Source organism: Coenobita brevimanus, chromosome 8, assembly GCF_032717465.1.
Source record: "Coenobita brevimanus isolate Jiangsu-jjx chromosome 8, ASM3271746v2, whole genome shotgun sequence".
In the NCBI taxonomy this organism is placed as follows: Eukaryota; Metazoa; Arthropoda; class Malacostraca; order Decapoda; family Coenobitidae; genus Coenobita; species Coenobita brevimanus.
The window spans coordinates 12,673,333-12,697,712 of record NC_136961.1 but is presented as its reverse complement, the minus strand read 5'-3'; the positions used below and the strand labels follow the sequence as shown (position 1 = coordinate 12,697,712).

Sequence of the window (24,380 nt, the reverse complement as noted above, 5' to 3'; positions counted from 1 at the left end):
GGTCCATGAGGGAAAAAATACCAAGGGAGAAATAGGTCCGTGGAATAAAGTACGTTGACGGGAGGAAATTGGTTCATGGAGAAAAATCAGTCATTAGAGGAAAATAGGTTCATGGGGGTAAATAGGTCTAAGGCAGAATTAGGTCAAAGGGTGAAATGGGTCCATGGGGGAACGTGGACACAACGGTGAAAATGGGTTGGAGGAGGAAAATGGGTCAGTGTGATGAAAATAGGTCCATGGAGGAAAAGATGGGTAGGAAGATGACCATTACAGAGTGTAGCTGAAGGAAAGCGTACGTGCTAGATGATGATCTGAGACTAAGCACTTCTGCACCCACAGGCACAGCTAAATATAATGCTTGTTCTTTGCTGTGTCAGTCCCTCACTTACTCACTCACTCAATCACTTGAAAAAATAGGGTCCAGGCCTTATGGAAAAAGCGATAAGAAAGAACAATTTTGTCAGTGGCAGAACTCTTCCCGGGCCGGATTTCAGGCAAGGTGAGACTTTCAAAAGATGCCCAACATGGAGGCGGTGACACCCAAATGCCTCACCCCAAACCATCAGGCACATGTTTGTAAAGAACATGAATTTTTTGCACAATACTAGAAATTCACTCATGCCACGGTACAAGCACACAATGACCCCAAGAGCCACCTCTCAAAGGAGAAGTAGCCCCTATGGGTGTTGGGCAAACATATCATGTACTGCATGAGTCTTTAATCTTAAAACATGAAACATTCCAAGTCGATAGATGTACAAGCCAGCAACGTTATGGGAAAAGTCGAACCACCAAGGGTCGAACTAGCGGGAGAGGGATCAGCCGATGGTGGTCCCATTAAGGCCATTTTCCAAGGCCAGGAGCACAAAAGTTTGAATAGTGGTAGACATTTAACTCCGACCACATTTTAGGCATGATGGGATCTCCAATGACCACTCATCAAAAATTGAGTTGTTGGCTCCCTAAGGGGGCCAGGCAATATTTATTTTTTTATTTTTTTTGCTTTTAACCTAGGTTTGTTGTCAGAGTTGGTACAAATGCCCACTGAGTTTTAACGTCTTTATTGTGAACTAGTATGTTACAGTTAACACCCTCTGTGAGCTGCAGTGCTGAAATAACTGGAGAAGCCGGTGCGCTTCTATCTTCCTCTGAACTTAGACGACTAACTCAGCAGAATTGTACTTGCGCCATATAGCTCAGCATGCATTCTAGTATGTAGATCTCTCATGGCTATTCATGGTTATACAAGGCTATACATTACACATTATTATACCTACACTAACATTAATATAAGAATGGTTAGGGTGAAACAGTAATATAATGTACAGTTTATAACATATCATCAAATCATCTGCAACAAAATCCCGGCCAACTATAATTGTGTCCCCTCACTCAGTGGAGTACAGAAGAAGAATTGAACAAAAAAATAAGGATGTGATAGAAAAGCGATGTAGCTAGGCCCCTAATCAAAGGCATGTACAATAATGGGTAGTAATAAAGAATGAAAATGTATAATGAGGCAATGGAAATACAAGATAAAGAAATACAAAAATATTATACAAACACATGGCCATGCTAGAAGAGTCCACTAACACAAGGGCTAAAAGCCATTACTAGAATAGGAATAAAACATCAGTAGTAATCAGAAATTAATGAAAACTTAGTGGAATCAATGCAATGGAAAAAAGGAAATAATGACAGGAATATATATTTACACAGTAATAGGGCAGACTTACTACCAAAGTGAATCAGCATAAAGAAAAACTGACAGCAAAAACTCGTTAGTAAATCCAGTATTATCAAAACTACATCGTCACTGAAGTATTTGCAGTATCAACACAACACAGGTAATGTCTCTCCAAGAGGAACATTAGTAATGAAACTTTTAAAATCTACAACACTGAACACTGAAGAATGACATCATGCTGATACATTTTACAGTAATGAACAATAAAATTACACAACATCTGGTTATTGAGGAACTGCAATAACATCCCGAGAAAATGTTGCCTCGCAACAACTAAACAATGATCACACAATTAGTTAGGTGTTCACATGTTTTCACACAAATCAGCACTGAATAATATGGGTGAAGTGTGCAGGGATTCCTTCCTTTTATCATAATCTCACTCAATTTTCTCCCCTCTAGTATCAGGTTGGAAGTTCTCACTTTCACATTGAACAACTTTCACTGTTTTCACATCTAACAAGTTTCAAAGTTTTTGTTGTCATGTTGTAACTTAGTTTCATGGGGTGAGTTTTCCATATATTTAAGAGCACTGGAGGAAAAAAATAACTTTGAATAAAAATTCTAGCAGTGTGAATGCAATAGGAAGACATGCATGTAAAATGAGGACTCAAAACTTGATGAAGAAGGTGAGTTATATGGACTATAGTATTCTTACAAGGAACAGCTGTGATAGGGTAAATATTAAAGGAAAGAATAGGACAAGAGCGAACGTTAGATCTATGGACGAACACGATTGAAAGAGATCAAACGGGACACTTCGTCGTGAGAGTACAAAAATGCAGTACAAGAAGTGTCATTTTAAGGTAGAGGGAAGAGAATCAGTTGGAAGAGATAACAAATGAATGCAGAACAGGAATATACAGTCATGGAAAATGAGATAGCTTCTAGTATAGAATTGTACACCCTTGAGAGAAAGAAAAAAAAATTAAGATTAAAGTTAGAGCCAGCCCATTGTAATATTAAGTAAGATTTGATATTGGGATAAGGTCTATGGTAACATGACAATTGACAACTTTTCTACTTGCAACGTAAACTGTTGGAAAGTTATATGCAGTATTTCTATGAAATCTTTGACCTTATCATTTCATTAAGACATTTGGAACTTGTACAATTGCATACCTATTTCATTTATATACGTAGCAATACTACCTAATCCCAGGGATATAATAATGTATGGAATAATACTACCTATCCTCTAGAGATGAACCATGGACAGCTTGTGGAAATCAAGGTCGTCTGCTCTCTCAGCAACATTTTACTTATAAAATGAATCTAAATTTAGATGACTATGAAGAGGATATGACTGTGGTGATAAATTATATAGAAGAAACTGGAGATTTGTAGGCAGAGCTTAGTTTTGCGATAGTTATTACCAGGAGAGGAAGATTCCAGTGCCTCAGAATGAGAAGAGCATAATTTTGTGATAGTTGTTACCAGGAGAAGAAGAATCCAGTGTCTCAGAATGAGAAGGAGAGTCTGAAGCCGTTTCATAAGATGCAATGGAAGAAGATGGAGCATCGCCGAGTGTCTCCTCCAACACCAGGGCCCTCGGGGAATCCTTAAGATCATCTGCGTGTACCAATTTGGTATAACTAGTAGAAGAATCCTTTCTCTCAGATTCATTGCTCCTATGCGGTATGACGTGGAACGGACCAAGGCATTTACCGTCAAGCTTCAATGCACGCCCATGGTCCAAGGCAAAAACTAAGTTACTCTCTTCGATGGTAACATCAGAGACAGCCACGTGTGGCTTATGCACCATTTCTGCATTTGAGCTTACCGAATTATCTTGAACAAATTTATGAATTTTCTGATAATCTGAAAGGTGAAATATGACAAAATCATCATGATTGTAGACTGGATAAGGCTTAGATAGTAGTAAAGACTAGGTTAACCTCTTGTCAAAGCCATAGACGAAAAAAAATGAAGTTTCACCAACTGAATTATTCAGTGTTTCAATATTTGACACAGCTACCTGCGGAATCCATTCATCCCAGGTGGAGTTCTAATCTCACACCATGTGGTGTAGGCATTCTACGACTTAACAAATCTGCCTTTCAAATAGGCAATTAGAAGTTGGATGACAGGCAATAACATTACATTTACTAATTCCATAGTGAGAAAAAATTTCTTGAACTATGGAATTGTTGAATTTTTTTTATGTGTATGACTTCTGGAGTTGTGAAAGGGCAAACAACAGATTTAATAAATGCAGGGGCAACGTTACTAGCCGACTTGTCGTGCAATGTAACCAGTATCACAAACCGGGAAAAATGATTGACTGTCACTTATAGATAGATGAAGCCAGATTCCGTACAAAGTAATTTCAGAGGACCAAATGGGAAAGTTTGCCAAGGCCTAGCTGGTACACAGCATGGCAATATGGGTTCAGGCTAGCCGATACCGTACAAAGTACTTTCAGAGCACGAAGTGGGAAAGTTTCCTAAGGCCTAAATGGTACACAGTATGGCAATATGGGTTCAGGCTAGCCAGTAGAACCCTCATGACGAGCACAAGAGAGATATGCATCACAATGAGTGTCTATATCATTTTGCATTCTAGGCCAATAATAAAAAAGATGCTCCTGTTGTAAGCATCTATCCTTACCCAGGTGCAAAGGGAGAGGGGTGTCGTGATTGAATTGAAGGCAGCAGGAATTAAATCCATTGGAATAACTAGTTGTCTAAGTTCGTGATGAGGCACATCACTACCTGTGAGGGCCGTCCTTTTGTGCAAAAGTCATACAAGAGGATCAAATGAGACACGGGGAGTAGTAACTTCAGCAAGGAAGAATTATCACCAGACTCAGGAAAGTATATGACCTGAGACCATAAAGTACTAACATGGTGGAAACCACGGAGAACATCGAAATCAAATGCAGAACTAAAATCACCTGTTGAAACTGCAGCTACTTGACAAGATAGAGCATCGGCTACAACGATTGACTTTCCCAGAATGTATTCAAACATTGGGTTGTAATCACTAATGATAACTGCCCAATGCACAAGACAACCAGTAAGATTATATCCTAGAAACAGGTCACAAAGAGGAAGGTGGTCTGTCTGGAAGTGAACAGAATAACCGTGGAAGATGTCATAGAAATGTTTCAGAGAAGAGACCACGGCAAGCATTTCCCAATGAGTTACACTGCAATTCTTCTCTGTGGAATTTAGAACTCGGCTATCATAGACAGTGACATGCTTCTTGCCTTTGGGATCAACTTGTATGAAAGACGCACTGAGGACCACTTTGGAAGAATCTGTGCAAAGTAAGAATAGTTTAGAACAGTCTGGAAAATCCAAGATTGGAGCTTGTGCAAGAGCAGTTTTCAGGGTGCTAAATGCAGTAGCTTATTCGTCAGATCATGTAAAATGCTTGTCCTTCTTCAACAGTTAAGTCAGTGGCACAGCTATTTGGGCGTACCCCTTGATGAAGCAACGGTAGTAGCCACTACGACCAAGGAAGCTACGCACTGCATCAGTGTTGGTAGTGGTAGAAAAGTTGGTCATTCCAATTACCTTTCTGTCCAACGTGTGTATCCAACAAGCATTGAAAACATGCCCAAGGAACTTCAGTTTCTTGCATAGGAAATATCACTTTGACAGTTTGATCATGGAAGTAGACTGTAGCACCAATCAAACATGGGTGTACTCCCGAGGTGGATGGCAAACTGGTGACGGGGAGAGCTGGAGCTCTCTTTTCACCAACCCTCAGGACTTGGTCCTGACCATCTCTTTTTCCTGGCCATTTTCAGTGCTTTCACTTACACAGAGAGTGGGCCAGCATACTCTAATAATACCTCTACCTTCAACTGTCTACACCACATTACAGGCACATTAGATAACACATCTTCTATATCTGTTCCCCCTTAGCAATGGCTGCTACATTAATGTCCGCAACTCCGATGGTATCTTGGATTGCCACTGCCAGAAGGGTAGGGCTGGCAGAACAGAGTCCTCCCGGTCGCTATCAAGTGACTGTGACAAAGCAACTATTGCACACACAGTTCATGCTCGTCAGCAAGCATGAACTGTAGTCTTAATACCAATTTGAATTCAGTTCACTTTTTTCTTCAAGCAGTATCCCCTCTTGCCCTGTTCCTCACAGAATACCAAATTTTACCCTCGGCTGAAATATCTCCATTTTCTTTTCCTGGTTACCAGCTCCTCACAAACCTCCGTAGCAAGGGTGGTACCTGTTGTTATATCAAATCTGAATTAGCAGTTGACACTGTTTTGAACTTTGCTTCAACTAATTTTGATTATTCACTGTATAAACTAAATTATTTTAATATTAACAAATATATCTGTGTAGTTTACTGCTCCCCCAATGCTTCTTCAGAACCCAGTGTATTTGATTTCATATCCACACAGTTGACTAACCTTAACTTCACCCTTAGCACTGAAATTACTATTTGAGGTGATTTTAACGTACATAATGTTGAATGGTTATTGCATTCTGCCAGGATTGATGATGCTGGTGTAGCGTGCGAGCTGTTTGCAGAATCGTTTAATCTCATGCAGTTGGTAAAACAACCAACCAGAACACCAGACAGTCCTGACCACAACGCCTATGTCTTGGAGCTATTCCTGACATATAATCCAGACCAATACAGGACGGAAGTAACGTCACCACTTGGATCCTCCGACTACAATCTCATGGAAGCCTCATTAGTCAATTCCCCCAGACCTACCTGCTCTGAACCTGTCAGGGTGACCAGATGGCACTTTGATAGAGCAGACCGGGATGGATTCATAAAATATCTTGATGATATTCCAAGGCAGTTTTTCTTCTTTAATGACATCAGTTCTACCCAGTCCCACATCAATGACTTAATACAAGCTGGTATTTGCTCGTACCAAGTCAACAGTTCACTAAAAGATCGGACTCCCCAAAATGGTTTGATAGCGATTGGGCCAGAGCAACGACCCAAAAGTCATTAGCATATAACCCTAATTTGAAGTGAAAAAAAAAAATCTGAATCACTCAGTAAATTTAAATATGCTAGAAACCATCCAAAAGCAGTAATTAATCACCCTAAGTCACACTTTCTCCACAACCAAGCATCCAAACTACTAAACAATCCTAATGGCAATAGAATGTTCAGGTCAACTCTCAGTTCTTTCAATAATAACATTGCAAATGACCTGCGTGGTAAAGCAAATATCCTTGCAAGTACAGTACATTTGCCAGAAATTCTACGTTAGAGGAAGTCAGCCAGAACGCCCCTGTACTAGATCGTGACTCCCCCGAAACTGCTTCACTTAAAATACAGACTAGATACGTAAAATCCGTCCTAGACAATTTAACAACCAACAAAACTCCAGGCCCAGATTGTTTTGAAAAAGTGCTCCCCAGAACTTGCTTCTGTTCTAGCCAAACAATTCAGACTATGCATACATACTTCTTCATTCCCTAATTCTCGGAAAGAAGCCAATATCCACCCAATTTCGAAGAAAGGAAGTTCCTCCGACCCCTTTGATTAGAGACCAATAGTTATCACATCTTCTCTTGGTAAAGTATTTGAAATCTTAATTAATAAGCACATAGTTAAACATCTTGAATACATTAACTTAATTTGTGATAGACAATATGGTTTTTGCCACGAAAGATCCACCATTGATATACTTAACCTCCTGAATCACACTATCAATCAGTTGACCAACATGGAGAAACTCATGCAGTTGCCCTTGATATTTCTAAAGCTTTGGACAGAGTGTGGTATCCTTCCCTGCTATCCAAACTCTTTTACTATGAACTAATGTCTTTTGTTCCTCTGATTTCCTCATATATCTGTGACAGAAACACAAAAATAAAAGTCGATGATGTATGTCATAAGGGTCACTTCTGGCTCCAACCCTATTCCTAATTCATATTAATGATCTCTTATCTGCCACCCATAATCCCATCCATTCATATGCAGATGATTCAACACTTCAGAGTTCATTCACAGTTAAACACCCATTCACAAAGTTTAATATCTCTAACTCACAACTCAGTACAGCAATCTCCATAATTGAAGACTGATCTAGGATCACTGAAGGGGGACAAAATGACCTTGTCTCAATTGACGCTGGTTAAACCAAATACGAGTATATACACTTTACTCATAGATTACCTTCAGTGCTACTAATATTCATGTCTACAATAGTATTGAAATTCTCAGTGTTTTACTTAATAATGACCTCAACTGGACTTCTCGTGTCAAATCACCTGCTAAAACTGCCTCAAAGAAACTTGGATTATTATATAGAGTTTGTAGCTTCGTCACTGTCGAACAGTTGGCTGTAGTTCATATGAATCATGCGCACTCTCAGCTGGAATATAGCTCACCCTTGTGAGGTGGATGTGAGGAGGTTGCATTAAAGCACCTACACACAATTCAGAACAAAGCTGTCAGAATGATTAATAACTTTGCTATTTCAAATAAACTACCTCCCTTGCATTATTTTACAGATACTTCTCTAGCAAATGCTTTGACGAATTTGCATCCACTGTGCCACCTCTCCATGCCTTCCCTTGTGCTACACGGGCATCTGGTAGCGCTCATGACTGAGATGTCACACTGCCATATTGCAGACCCTCCGCCTATCAGAAATCTTTCATTCCCCAAACTGCATCTCTTTGGAACTTGCTTTCCCAGAGTTGTTTCCCCCTAAAGTTCAACCTACAGCTGTTCAAGTCCAACTGTTACAGATTTTTTTTTTAGCAAAGAAGGACACCAGTAATCTGGTTTATGGATTTTTTTTTTATTCATTCGTTTTTCCTTCCTCTGTTCTGTTATTTACAGAAAAGGATACACACACAAAAAAAAGTCCGCTTATTGGAGCCTAGTGGATACTTCTGCTAATATCTCCAAGTGTTCAGGGATTGAGCGACTAGCAATAATGACATTGCCAAGGAAACAAAGACTGAGTGACCTATCATGCTGGTAAAGACTGTGGTAATCAACCACATGAATGTTGATGGGGCATATCTTAAACCAAACAGAAGTCTACAGAACTGATACTGATTGGGCAGGGTGTTGAAGCCAGTAATTAGACAAGACGATTCCTCCATTCCACTTGCCACTAGCAAGGAGAAATTGGAAATAAAAATAGGCAATTAACCTCTTAAACCATAAACAAAGGGCTTCAGTAGTACATCTTGTCGCCATGCCATATCACAGACTTTATGTATGTCCAAGACCATCCCTAGCATAAATTATTCATTGGCAAAGGCCTCTGAAATGCTATGTCCCAAATTCTTTAAAAGATCTAGCGAACTTCAGTATTTATGGAAGCCACACTGTCTATCATTTAACAAATTCTTCGACTCTAAAACAAAATGACGCCTATTGTTCACCATTCGTTCCATGACCTTATAAACAAGAAGTCAAAACAAAAGGAGTAAATGAAGTGGGATTCTTAAGGTGATCAGCCTGTCTGGACATCGGTATGACGTGCACAAAGTGCAGTGAGTCTGGGAAAGTTCAGGACGCCCAAAGCTCATTGTACAGTGTTAACAGCTTAATCAAGTTGTCCTGATTAAGATGCTGGTTCATACCGTAGTAATAGTATCTGGTCCAAGGTTGGTGTCTTTACAGATTTAAAGGGCAAGGAACAGTTCATCTATCGTTAATTGTTGGCTGTACGGGAATCTGTGTCTTCTGTGGCAAAGTCTAATATTTGTAGCTCAGCCGTTCATTTATGATGTTGAAAATGCTAGTCGCAATTGGCTGGGCTACTGACATGAGAAAAACTCTGGGCTACCTGCACAGGATTATCACAGACGTTAGTGCTCACCTGCAGAGTGACCACAGGGATGTAAGGACATTTATCATTCAGCATTTACTTTGCTTAACCCCTAAACCACGGGCTTGTTTTGCTTTGACTTGCGTGTCCCGCGGGCATATTCGCGCTCTGATAGACTCTCCAAAAATATTTGCCAAAAATCAGTTATTAGTCCTAGAATTAATATTCTAATTACATATGCTTATGGCACATACCTTCACCTTTCTCCTGGGATGGTTGTTGAGCCTTCGTCGAGTACCGTAGGACTTGTGGAGACCTCTGAAGTTGGGTAACAAAGTCTCCACTTTACACTTCCAGACAACCCGTAGTATGATTACCACAGCCTGATATTCACTATTCTATGATTCTCAAATAGTTTGGAATCCATACTCAAAAAAAACAAAAAACGTGAAAGCAATGAAAATTACGAGTGCGTATGACCTTCCCACTTGCGATCGTTCGCCGCTGGTGTTCTGTCATTTATTATTCATAAAAACACTCACACTTTATATTTCTATTACTATATAACACTTATATACATCTACAGTCTTTATCCATAAGTTTCCTTCAGTAATAGTAGTTTTTGTCTCTGTAGGCATTCAATTTCTCTTTCAGTAAAATACGTAGCATTCACTTTCTTGTCCTGTATACTAGCATTGAGAGTGAATCTGTCACTTTCACCTTCACTTTCATAACTCATAGTATTCATACATGCTAAAGTGAAACTTTCACTTTCATTACTCCTAGTATATATACTTTTATTCTTATAGTACTACTCATTTACATTTCTATTTACATTCTCTACTTTATTTACATTATTTACATTTCTATTTTATTTGCACAGTGTTATGCACTGTTACTTGCAGAAACTTATAAAACAATTTTCCACTGTTCACTTATATTTACATTCATTGCTTTCACTTGCTGTTTACACATTATTTACACATTATTTACACATCCACTTGCACTGTTTTACTCACCAGAAAGATCGTAGTCGCTGTCTATCATTTTCATTGACAAATTTGCCAATTCACGTTCCACAGCAGTCACTTAGCCCTTTACCCCTTTCCACATGAGGTTTAGTAGGGGGTAGAGGTCACAGGGCCCTTTGCATGGGGCTAAAAAGCAGCGGAATTGGACAGGCGCGAATCCGACGTGCTTTCACCTTGAAAGACGACAGCAAACTGAATACAGTGTGGTGGCCTGCCTAGGGGGAGTGCAATGCTGCCAATGTTAGCCTGGTGACAGCTACTAATATATACGCTATGAAATGATTGGCAGGAAATCTAGACAATTCATAATAAATAGGTAGTTCCAGGTGAATGTAAATATCACTTAGGCTTCTCCCTTCCTTTCTTATATATATTTTTATTATGAGAATAGATTATACAGCATATTTCAAGGGGAAATAAACAGCGAAAATTAGTGAATGAGTGCATGCGAGGTGTTGTTAGGTGATAATTAGCCAATTCCAGGTGTATGGCACTATCACTTACTTTATTTCTTTTTGTATATATTATTTGGTATAAGAATAGGGCATAGGGCTTATTTCAATGGATGAAATCAATGGAAAATTCCAGGGAAGATAGAATACAGTGTGGTGGCCTGCCTAGGGGGAGTGCAATGCTGCCAATGTCAACCTGGTGACAGCTACTAATATATATGCTATGAAATGATTGGCAGGAAATCTAGACAATACATAATAAATTAGGTAGTTCCAGGTGAATGTAAATATCACTTAGGCTTCTCCCTTCCTTTCTCATATATATTTTTATTACGAGAATAGATTACACGGCATATTTCAAGGGGAAATAAACAGCGAAAATTAGTGAACGAGTGCACGTGAGGAGTTGTCAGGTGATAATTAGCCAATTTCAGGTGTATGGCACTATCACTTACCTTATTTCTTTTTTGTATATATTATTTGGTATAAGAATAGGGCATAGGGCTTATTTCAATGGATGAAATCAGTGGAAAATTCCAGGGAAGATTTACTTAGCGTAGCACGGCCGGGCAGGCGAGAGGAGAGGGTAATGGAGGGGAGGTAGGGAGAGGAGTCAAGAATGGGGAGAAATGGCTAAATTGTCAACAGTGGATGGGAGTACAGATGAGATTAGGAGTGCTGACTAGTGTTGGACATTGGCAGTACTAATAGATGATACTAGCCACCACTTGGAAGCCCGGGCAAATTCAAAATAACGCAGAATCACAAAAGTGATGCCCCGCGGTATGATCCCTTGCTCCCAAGCATCATGAAAGTAATGCCCCACGGTTAAGGGGTTAATGAAGCAAAGCTATTCACCATGGGCACAAACGACAGCTAGGAGTCACGTTTGGCCTTTCTTAGTATTCTTCCTGCCTGATCCCATGCCTGTTTGTATAAAATAAAATTTTCCTCAGGAGGCTGACGATGAAAAAATCCTGTATCTCCTATTGCGTTTCCCTAATGCTTGTCGGCAATTCAGTTCCATAAATGAGCTCTATAAAAGTCTTGGGACTAGCAGCCTCAGCTAGAATTATCTAAATCAGCAGTCTTTGAAAAGGATACCTAATCTGCTTTCTTATAGTTAAAATTTGGATTTAGAGGGTCCGAAATAATGTTGGGTGTATAACAAAGACAGATGGGTAAATGATCTCATCCCAAGAAGTCATCATAAGGTCCCATAAGAAATCTTCATGTATACCTGGGCAGGCCAGAGATAATTTAATGACAAAGAGTTATTACTATGATCATTACATGAGTCGCATTACCATCGTTCAGAAGACAGAGGATGGACTGTGGGTATTAGGATGGCTCCCCACGACCATCGATCCTCAAACTACCCCATTGAAAATGATGGGCTTTAAAGTCATCCACCAATAACTTATTTCCAGGAAGGTGGTCAAACAGTGAATTCACAGCATCACTATCAATGGGGCCACGTGGTCGACAGTAGAGAGAGCAAATAGACAGATTCTTGTTACTCAACTTTACTCTGCTTGTGACAGCTTCCAGAGTATAATGTAGAACCACTACTGTTTGTGGGTGTGATTTGTGTGTGTATATGGCATCTCCGTAAACACAATATCTTCTTTACAAGTGGTAATGTTTGAACTGTGTAGGATAAGGGTGATCCACCATGTGCATCTCCTGTGAGCAAAAAATGTCTGGCCTGTGTACATATAGAAGGATTGCTATACTGTGTACTTTATTCCCAAGAATAGTATAACTCCACTGTAATACAGTGAATACGACAGTTTATGTACACGGGAGGGCAGTGTACTTAGTTTTTCTGTCTCTTGCCAACAGGCGAGCAACTACCAGGGAACCTATCCAGGTATTTGCTGACAGAAACCTCCATATTGTCATCAGTAACAAGGCTCCTGGACTCCCCCGTGGAAGAGCTTACTCTTCTCTCCCGTACTGGAGCAGGAGCAGAAATAACATGAGGATGTAACTTTTCATGAAAGTGGTCAGATTAAGCTTACTAGATTTGTCTGATATAGGTTTAGGCCTTACTGACTGAGAGGCAACAGCACCCTGAGAGTATAAGTAGCTGTTGGGATATGAATTAAAGAGCTGGAGTTTACAGGAGGCTGAGATGGAGAGGTAGAGTGAGTAGCATGTGGAATTGTGTCAGGGTCAGTCTGTGTCTCGACAGAGCACATCACAGGACGGGACATCACCGCTGAAGCATGGAACATAATCAGCGTCGGTGTTACATGCAATGCCTTCACCTTTTTCCTAGCTTCGTAGTAGGAGACGCCCTTGTTGCTTTAACACTGTAGATCTTTTTCTCCTTCCACTTTGGACAGTCCCTCAAGTATGTGGAGTGAGCTCCCTTGCAGTGAAAGCAACATACTGTACAGTCTCAGATGTGCGGTGTTCAGCATCATGACCCATTGCAACACACTTACCAGACATTGATTGGGAAGTCTTACAAGTCTTATCATTAAGCCCATAAAATTGGCTTTTTCTTTATGTGTCCGACTCTGGGCAAAGGCTTCAGAGCCAATCCCCAGGGCATATCGCCATGGCCCAGTAGTCCTCCTATATCTGCACATATCACCACTTCGGCAGTAACACCCATCATCCGTACTGAATACATGCTGAGGCTGCCTCATACAGGACTGGTGTATTGGTATTAGCATTTTTTCTCTTTCTTTTTTCATTTTTATAAGTCAGCAGGTTTTCTGGTAGTTCAGTAAAGTCTACTTTTTGTGGAATTCAAATCCATAATCTGTTCCCTGCCCCAGCGGGGATCTGAACCGAGGTCCATTAGGACTGTAGGCCACCTCTCTACTGATTAAGCCAACGCCTTCCCCAACAGCGAAGGGGATTTGGAATGTAAGGTCTTGAGCATTTTTTTGTAACCAATTTTGTTATGATCAGGTAGAGATACTTTGTCGAATGTCAAGATTATTGTTGCAGTCTTCGTCCTCTTGCCTTCCTAGAACATAGTAATAAATCTTGCATCGATGACATTCTGCTGAGCGAGTTCACGTATCATCTCGCCCTCTTCCATAACCATGTTCCCTGCAGGTGACTACTCCTTTGAAGGAATTATGGAATGTGGGATCCTAGGCTCGACATCATAACAGTGGAACTTGCACAAGGAAGTCCTTAACTTGGGTGTCCTGTCCCTTGCCCGTTTTTTCTAGTGGTTTCTATGGTGGACGCCCCTGCCGCCTCCCCCCGGTCCTGACGGACCCCAGACTGCCACACAGACTGACCACCAGACTGAACTGCCCCAGACTAGATCTCTGCTTGACATAGCTGTAAACCATTCCTCATGTGTCACCCTTCATGCTGTCGGCTCCACTTCCTTGAGCAGTCTCAATCTTTTCATTATGAAGAAGGTGAATAATGGCATTGCTGGGGAGGTGGAACTATTAAAAAAAAAAAAAAATGAAAACAAAACTGGCTGATGGAGATCTCCTAATAAAAATTGTCAAATCCTCCCAGGGGAAAACACCTAGGTCTGAGATTACCCTCTCAAACCACTCTCGGGAGGCCGTGCCTGTGTCAGTTCACTTCCTAGAGCGATCAGTGAGGGGAATACTCCAGACTTACGTAAGCAATTTCAGTACAGTATACAAGTACAGACACCTACTGTACCAAACTATCAGGGCGGGGAGGAAAATGAGAACCTCGCCAAGGCTAAAGTCACCAGAAGGGTAAAAAAAAAGAAAAAAAAAAAAAGAAAAGCCATCGCTGGTAGGGCAGCCCTAAAATCTAGAGGAGAGAACACTCGAAAATACGTCTGCACCTTCCGCGATCATGCATAAAAGTTCAATGAAAAAGTGCTCCTTCCGTGGTTTTATTACCTTATGTTGCAATGCTGCCAGTGTATTGTTGCAGTTATGCTTAGAAAACCCACTTCCTACTTTATGCTTTCGCTATTGGTCATATTTCAAGTGTTTTAGTTTATGTATTATTATTATTATTATTATTATTATTATTATCGGAACGGTCTTTGTTGAAAATCTTCATGTACAGTACATGTATATAGCTGAATATCAAGCCTCGCAGGGTCGTATCCGTTAATCTCCTTAGGTATAACATGGTTTACATCATGTCAAGCCTCGCAGATATGAAATCAGTTAAACTATCGCAGATGATTTTTATTTACTACAAACTACAACAAAGCATGAAGTGAAAATATATTACCAACAGATGAAGGGGTAGGGAGTAGGGGAGTGGAGGGAAAGGGGGAAGGTTGGAGAGGATGACAGGGGGAGAGGGACCTTATTCTCTCCTAAAATGAGAGTATGTTTTCACTCCTGTTTGTTTGTTTGCTGGTTTCTCTGTTAGCAAAAGTACTCAAAAACTGAAAGAGATTTGGACCAAAATTGGTGGGAAGATAGCCCGTGTCCCAGGAAACAATTGATTAACTGTTGGGATCGATCCGGATCGTATTACAGATTCCGGATACGAAAAACACTTTCTGCGGAACCATAATCAGTCATGAGGAAATTTTACCAATTATGAATGATTTGGAAATTACTCTGCCTTTGTCGGTGAGATGTGCTCCACTGAGTGCCCCCTCTAGGTATTGTTGGTATGGTTACACTTTTGAGCCCCCCTAGTCTAATGAGGCCAGAGTTCTTTTTTTTTTTTTTTATGGAACAGTTTTTGTTTACTCGTATTTATAGCCGACTACATCGTAACGCTACATGAAGCGCCAGGTACAGAAGCACTGCAAAGGCGGCCGATAACAAGGCGGCCTCTGTGTGCCTGTCGCTTTGTGTGTATGTGTGTGTGTGTGTGTGTGTGTGTGTGTGTGTGTGTGTGTGTGTGTTCTCATTGAATCTCATGAACGGCTTGAGCTATTAACATGAAACCTTCAGGGTTTCAAGATATTGCCAAAATCTTGGCCAAGTTCGAAAATGGGCATTCAGAGCAAGTCAAGGTCAGCAGAATGGCTGTCAAAGGTCAGGTAGTCTTTATCGCCTGCCTTTAGCACATATTATCTCAAGAACGGCTTGAACTATCAACGTGAAGCTTTCAGGGTATCAAGGTATGGCCAGAATCTTGGACTTGGCAAACAGCATACTCTGGAGGGCGATTAGCATTTGGCTCCCGAATGCTTATCTTTCATTTTGTTTTGTTGTAAGTTTTGCATTAAGTCTTAGCTACAGACAATCAGGAACTAATGTTAGTCTACAATTCCACCGCGTCTGCTTTACGGTACACGTATGGCATGTCTTCAAAATTCCTCCCTGACGAATCATATCTGAGAGAATCTGGTCGAGGAGAAACGTAGCCAAAATCCTCTCTGTTTAGGAATATTAACCAGCAGAGGAAAATCACAAGCTTAGGAGGTCAAATATTAGTCAAGTTTTTGTTCCCAACTGCATTTTATTCTCTGATGGGAGCATTACTCCTTTATTTTCAAATCTACTTTTTTTAAACTCTCTGTACTTATCAGCTAGTCTTGTAACAATGTCTTATTCCTGTCCAGTACTTCCCCTCCGTATTTATTCCTTATGCCTCCCGTACCTTACTTAGCGACTGGTTTCCCCCAGCTCTATTTCGTAGCCATACAAGCAGTAAATTAAATTTGATTAATCCTCACAGTCGGCTGAAGAATCTCACTATCACCGCTGTAACTGTGTATAAATTAGTCTGCAGCAACTGTTAAGAATATTATTTGCCGTGGCCAAATAAATAAATAAATAAATAAAAATAAATATCACGGTTAATTTCTCTTCAGCCGTAATGAAAATGCGCTTATATTTCAGGCCAAAAATATACGATGTTCCCCTCCAATCTGTAAAACACACACACACACACACACACACACACACACACACACACACATTACATATAATAGGTCTAAGGATCAGAGTTTTTATTCCAAAAATCAGTGAATATATATATATATATATATATATATATATATATATATATATATATATATATATATATATATATATATATATATATATATGGGTTAGAGCGCTCCTCGCTGACCGAAGGGTCGGAGGATCGAATCCACCCAAGGGTCATTGGTAGTCATCAGGAAGGGCATCCGGTCATAAAATGCTACAAGCTCCAATCCAAAGTCCTCTACCCCGGGGCAACGCCTTAGCCCTTCGGGGATACCTGGCGCAAAAACAAAAAACAAAAAAAAATAATTTATATATATATATATATATGTGTGTGTGTGTGTGTGTGTGTGTGTGTGTCTGTGTGTGTGTGTAATCTTAATGCAGAATAAAATTTATTTCCTACATCTTCCATCCAAGCCGTAGAGAGTAGACCGTGGCATCAGCTGAGAAGGGCGATACGCCCAAGGTGGATGGAAAGTTGTTGACAAGGAGAGTTGGAGATCCCGTTTCATCAGCCCTCGGAGCTAGCTTCTGACCATCCCCCTTTGCTAAACTTTTTACGTGTTTCAGTAATACAAATAATAGGCCAGCATGCTCTCCAATACAAGTTCCTCTAACTGTCAACGACAAACTACATGCACATTACACACTACACTTCCTATTCAAAATGTTACTAAAAATAGCGTCCTATCACTAAGCCTCGGAATCCCCAGGGAAGAAAGGGGGATCATCAGTGCCCCCCCCCCCCATCTGCTCCTCTCCCGGTGACAACCAAGGGAGATGCCTGTAACCACTGTCTGACTAACTTCTTTTCTGTACATTTGCAGCCTTTCCTCTAAGTTTCACACTGTTGATTACCACCTCTCCTCCTCTAAACCTCACCTTCCCTTCCTCACAGAGACTCAACTACGTTGACTGATAGCAAACCCTTCCATGTATCCTCCTACTTTCTCTACACTTATTTCAAAGCCAAAGGTTGCTGTTGTGTATATTTATCCAACAACATATCTTGCTCTCGTGGTGCTGAACTTGAATCTTCTGAATTCTCTACCCTCCGGCTTCGGCTTTTTGTGCTATTCTCTGATTAAATCTATCTGTGATGTTTATTAATCCCCTAATTCTACTGACTGTGAAAAATTCTTCGACTCCCTTCTAAGATTGAACCATCCTATCAATTTTTCGTTTCTCTGAAATCTCCATTCTAGGATATTTAAATGTTCATCACCACCTTTGGCTCTCCATTCCTTTCACTGATCCACCTGGTGAACAAGCTTACATCTTTTCTATTCTTCATGACCTTGAGCAGTTTGTACAGCACCCTACCCGTATCCTCTGACTGCCTTGGAGAGAGTTCCAACATACCTGATCTCTTCCTTACAACCAATCCTTCTGCTTGCACTGTTATTCTTTACTCTCTGTTGAGCTCCTCCAATCACAATCTTCTCACCTTATCCTGTCATATCGATCCAGAAAGGCCTGTGGACCCTTCCAAGAAGCAATGGTTGTGACACTTAGGAGCTACTAATTGGGAGGCCCTCAGGCAGTACTTTTTTTTATTTTCACTAGAATGATTATTGCTTCCACGGCCAAGAGCCGTCTGAGTGTATCTTGCCATAATAGAGGTTATTTTCTCTGGCATGGAACCAGACATTCCATTCTCATATCATTTGGCTAATGCAAAGAAACCTTGGTTTAATCACATATGTTCTAATGCCCTTTACAACAAGGAGAATGCCTACAAAAGGTACCAGAGCTTTCAGTCAAGTCTGGCATAAATGTTAAATTTCCGAACTGCCTCTTACAGTTTCTGTGCTTCTACTGTATCCGTGCCTACATCTGTAGTTTCCTTGCTGATCGTTCTATAGCTGCAGTTGTAAGCGGCCACCGTTCTTCTCCTAGAGCTATCAATAGTGGTATTCCTCAGAGTTCTGTTCAATCACCAACTCCTTTTCTTTTATTCATCAGTGACCTTCTAAACTGTACACCTAACCCAGTCCACCCATATGCTGATGACTCTACCTTTCACCTCACCATTTGCTTCCTACAGCGTCCATCTCAACAGTTATGTCAACAAACAAAGGATAAAACCATGGAACAGCTAATGTGTGATTTGGCTCGTATCTCTGATTGGAGTGAATTTAATGTTTTCTTTTTAATGCATGAAAATTTCAGTTCTTACAACTATCAACCCCCTCCCCCCAAAAAAGTACAATTTTTACTAAAAGGTCTCCAGTAACAGGTTTCTTAACTAGTTCCACCTCCCCAGCACAGCCATCAATCGCCTTGGTAATGAAAGGACTGAGACTGGTCATGGGAATGGATTTGACAGCATGGAGGGTAACAAATTGAGCATTATTCATGGGTATGTCATGCAGGATACTAGTCGCGGGCCTTTCATTCTAAGGGCAGTCAGTACGTGTATCATTTGGTCCGTTAGAACCACCTCCTCTCCTAAAGGAGGAAGAGGCAGCAGGGACATATGCCATAGTAACCACCTCCCTCTCGCAGGAGAAGTGGGGAAGAGAGAGAAAACGAGCAAGGGACAACACACCCAGGGAGCAAACAACTATGGCTGCGATTACCCTCCCAACCTACTCCAGGGAGGCCTGACCATGTTTTTCCATGTCCAGAAGGGTCAGTGGATAGGGACATTCCGTAAGCGAGAGGCAAATTTAATCTCAGCGCAAAAGACGAGGCAGTGGCCGAATCAGTAGAGAGGTGACCTGCAGTCCTAATGGACCCAGGTTCGAATCCTGCCTAGGGCAGGAACAGTTTAAGGATTTGAATTTCATAAAAGCAGACTTTAATGATCTACCAGATGACTCGACAACAAGTCGTAAAAACACCCAAGCTAATACCAATACACCAGTCCTGTATGAGGCAACCCTAGCATGTACAAGTGCTCGTGGGCCCTTCGGGCCCCTCAAACTTGCTCCTGCGGAGGGCTCTCGCATTTATGTGCTGTTCTAGTGTAAAGTTGTCACTTGGATTTTTTGCAGCTAACCAATTGACCGTGTTATTTGCAGCTTTGGGAATGGAACCCAAGTTGTCCGAACGCAAGTCCAAAGCACACGCACAGACACACGGCTACTGCTACAGTTTATTTTAGGTCTACCTCTGGCAAAAAAATTCTACAGAGATCCTATGCCGGGCTTCGGGAGCAGAGTTTTTTGGTCAAAATGTGATTGCTCATTAAATATAGTAAAAGTTTTTCAATAGTGATGGGACCAAGTTTTCTCACGTCAGCGATTTTTTTGCGATTTTTGTGCGATTGGAATGTGTAGTTTTGGCTGCCCAAAATACACACACACACACACACACACACACACACACACACACACACACACACACACACACACGGCTAGTGCTATAGTATATTAGATTCAATGTGGACGGTGGGTGTTAGCACCGAAGTGGTGACATGTGGAGGTGCATGGACGTAAGAGGACCACTGGGCCTCGAGAACGGGCTGTGAATCCTAAGCCCAGAGTCAGACAAATAAAAAAAAAAAAAAAACTACTGTACCAAACAAGAAGCAGTGCCAAGGCACAGCAAACCCGTCCCAGGCAGTCATTATTCTGCTAATGTGTAAACACAACAGGATATCTAGTCAAAGGTATCACGTATCAAATTTGGAGTAAATCAGGTTTAACCTGACAATTTTATACCCATCTGATATTTTAGGCCTGACCCACATGACACTGACCCCTTACTGCTAACTGGGCAATGACCCCCCAGATGTAATGAGGCATGTTATAGGATGCAGATTTGAAAGATGCACCTTTATGTTTTTGTTTCATGTCGACATGGCGAATTTGAAAGGAGTTATGGCGAAAAAACGATTTTTACCCATCCCCGTTTGTCTACATTTTTTGGGCCTACACCCTGGACCTTGGCCCAATTTGGTCCAAAAATTAATCGGGTGATTAGGTCATAGCCCATCGCCCTTGTAATTTTAATCAAAATCATACCAGTAGTTTTAATGTTAAGTTTTTAACAGACAGAAGAACAATCAAACAGACTACAAACAAACTGAGTGAAAACAATACCCGTCCCCAATCCCCTCTAGGGCCAGGACGAGTAACTATCAGGGAGGGTATGAAAATGAAAAATAGCTAAACCTATGAGTCACCAAAAGGGTTAAAAAGAAAGAATGAAAAAGCTAACTCCAGCAGGGTAGTCCTAAAAATTACTGTTATTTGTAACCTTGGGGATGAGCTTTTGAGTTGGAGGGGTTGAATGTACTGTAGCATTATCTCCGTGTAGTGGCACCGACATAACCAGGCGGTTCCACTACCTGGTTGCACAAACATTCCTTAACGAATTCCCTTTCCACCAAAAAGGAAGATGGTGGGCTGCGGATAAAGGTGCAACTTGCAGTCCACAGCGTTCACATTTAGATGAGCCTAAGATCTCTTATACCAAATAAAGATGATTAGCTAGTTGAATGAATAATCTAGAAATATGTCACTTTGTTCATGGGATTTGTCTCTTAAAACCTTGACATTTTAGGTACCATATATTTGATACCATATCCTTTTTTTTATTTTTTAGGGGTGACTTCAGGCAGTAACAGATACATAGCAGAAAGTGTAGGAAAAAATGTGTGGTTGAAACGTATTCTGAATCTGTAACCATAGTATTGGCGGTAGTAGTACCAGATTCACAATACCTGTAATGTTTATCTAAGTGTCAAGTCAGTGGATTGCAGGCTGTAAGTTGCCTTCCTATTTTAGCTAACCCTTATCCTTTTGGGGGTAAGGAAGAGAACTGGAGAACATTTGTATATCTGTGCAAGTTCACCGACCGTTCATGTGGGTGTCACCACGTGAAAGCATCCCTCTCCAGCATCAGTAGAGAGGCTAAAATAGATCAGTCGTCCCCAGAAATTTAGCGGACTAATTTTTATCACGAAAGAGCAATAATAAGGAACACTCAGACAGTGCAACACTCGGTCCAACCAACTGATCTAAGGGCCGAATATTTGGCTTAGACATGTCACCTTTACCTTTGACATATTACTCTCAAAATCGAAGTGCGTCATTCATGTTTCACCCTTAACTCGTCACGTCCCGAGCTCTTTCGCACCTCTGACACCCCCCAATCCTGAGGTATTTTAGAATTTTTTTTTTTTTGGCTAAAACCTCCGCTTTTGGTGAGAACATCGAAAATTCATAGAGAAATTGCTCACCTGAGGTTTAAAATACTCGATCCAGGTAGCAGTTCCTCCTTACCTTACTGGGTTTTCTAACAGGCTGGTACCAAAGAAAACGAGTTCTATGGGAGGGTAACTATATCACACCACTCATAAACGGTATTTATTTATTTACTTGGTACGAATTTATATGTAGTACAAGAGTATATTGGTTTTCAAACAGTAATATAGGCATTATAAGCTTTGTTTCACTCACTAACTCGTCACCATACCTGACCTTTTTTTGCCACATTACCTGATCATCATTTCTGACTGTTTCTTCCTCTAATGCTATGTAAACTTTGTCCTCCACATTGTCATCGATTGGGGAATCACTCTGGCCCTGAATGTCTTTATTGGCCAGGTTGCTGGTAACAGGTGAATTGCCGAGACAATGGCGTGTGGGAGGGGGGGAGCTAATGCGGTGTAAGGCATTGTCCCTGCTTGGCATCTTGTAGAGGAATAGAGGAAGGTGTCCCGTGTATACGTACGGAAAATCACGTTCGAAAATTGAAAATTGTGCAAATTTTGAACCTTGCAATTGCATGACGTACCAGCACATCGACGGGACTGGCAAATGCAAAATGTTGCAACGTACCCATACGTCGACGGGACGCCTCGGGTTAACCATTCCACGTACATTGGCTCATATTATATCAAAACAGTTTGAGCCGACTTTGCCTCAGGAATCTTGACCTTTGACATTTCCCTTTGACCTTGGCCTTTGACTAATTGTTCTCAAAATCGAATAATTGTCCTTCCTCTAACCGGAATACTTCAACAAAGATTAGTCGAATAAAAGCTGTTTGAGTTCACCTTGACATATGACAGTGACCTTTGACCTATTGTACTAAAAAAAAAAGCAATAGGTAAAACCTCTTGGACGATCCTATGCTCTTTCACAAAGTTTGATCTAAATCAAATCAAAATTGTTTCAGTTACTTGTTCATTCCCAGATGCATGGGTCGAGCTTACACCATCCCCTGTAATCTTGATACTGATTGTTCACAGAAATGAATCCCTACATCCTTGTCTGATACTTAACCCTGTCACCCAAATAAAAGATGTTTGTGTTGACTTTGGCATTTTATCTTTCCCTGTGATCTTGACCTTTGACTCTTTGTTTTCTCCGACAAGGAGAGTATGTTTTCACCCCTGTGTGTTTGTCTGTCTGTCTGTTAACAAGATTATTCAAAAACTAAAGGAGAGATTTAGACCAGATTTGGTGGTTAGGCAGCCCATGTCCCATGGAACAATCGATTAACTTTTGCTACCGATCCGGATAGTATTACAGATTCTGGATTCGGTAAACCCTAACCAATGATGACAAAACCTGACCCATTATGAAGAGTTGTTTGGAAATTACGTTGCCCTTGTCGGAGAGATACGCTCCACTGAGTGCTCCTCTAGTTCTCAATATAAAATCTTTATTCTTGCATTAATATAAACTATTCTACTTAGTTTGGTCGAACTCGGATAAAAACTTTTTAATATTACCTTGGCCTGTGGCCTTAATCTTTGATCTATTGTTTAGTTAAAAAGGCTGACCATCAACCCATAAACTTAGTATGGCTGAAATCGAATAAATATATTTTGAGTAATGTTTCAAAAATATGAGAGGAAGAAGCAGCCAAAGGCTCGAAATCCACACAATTGTTCACACAGGGATCATAATTACACACAGGGGTTGAGATTTGCTTTCACCTGTGACCTCCATCTTTGACCGAGTATTTCCAAACTTAAATTATTTTACTCTTACCTCACCGTGAACATTTCCTATAACTTTGATAAAAAATGAATTCAAAAAAATAGTTTTCCTTGTTACGTCAGCGTTTGACCTAGCCCTGTGACCTTGAGCAGTTGACTACTGTCTTAAAAAAACAAAATATGGTTCTATATGGGCTATCCCTTAACCTTTCAGGAAACTGTTGTATTTCTAAAATTGGATACAAATTTCTGAGTTATGTTTACTCTCTCTCTCTCTCTCTCTCTCTCTCTCTCTCTCCTTGACTGTGGGTGTAATAAAAGTATGTAATGTTCCATATTACCCTGATGGTTTAATCGATTTAATATCTCAAATCTGATTGAGCGTGTACAGGTTTACAATGGCATGTGAAGCTTCATAAATAAGTCAGCCGCAACACATCTTGTCCAAGACATAAGATAATCGTTTTGTTTCATATATAGGTGCTAGAGAGGGACCCCTTCATGTGGTGGCACTGATATGACGGGGAGGCTCCACAGCCTGGCAGTACAAACGGTCTCCAGTTACCGTACTCACTGTACCCAAAACAAGGAAGGTGGCCTGCAGGAAAAGTGAAATTAAGCCTGCAGTCCACCGGGTTCGCAT

General features: G+C 40.8%; 1 protein-coding gene across 1 annotated transcript in view; it reads right to left on the bottom strand.

Annotated features, from left to right (window-relative positions):
* Positions 1-3,146: 3,146 nt before the first annotated feature.
* LOC145406626 (venom carboxylesterase-6-like) overlaps positions 3,147-24,380 on the bottom strand; it is a 91,718-nt gene continuing 70,484 nt past the window's right edge. Inside the window, exons 13-15 of the mRNA XM_080277705.1 lie at positions 5,926-5,945; positions 4,833-5,009; positions 3,147-3,568 (exon numbers count right to left, since the gene is read on the bottom strand). Of these exons, the coding sequence (XP_080133831.1) occupies positions 3,147-3,568; positions 4,833-5,009; positions 5,926-5,945 (619 nt within the window). The remainder of the gene's footprint in view (positions 3,569-4,832; positions 5,010-5,925; positions 5,946-24,380) is intronic.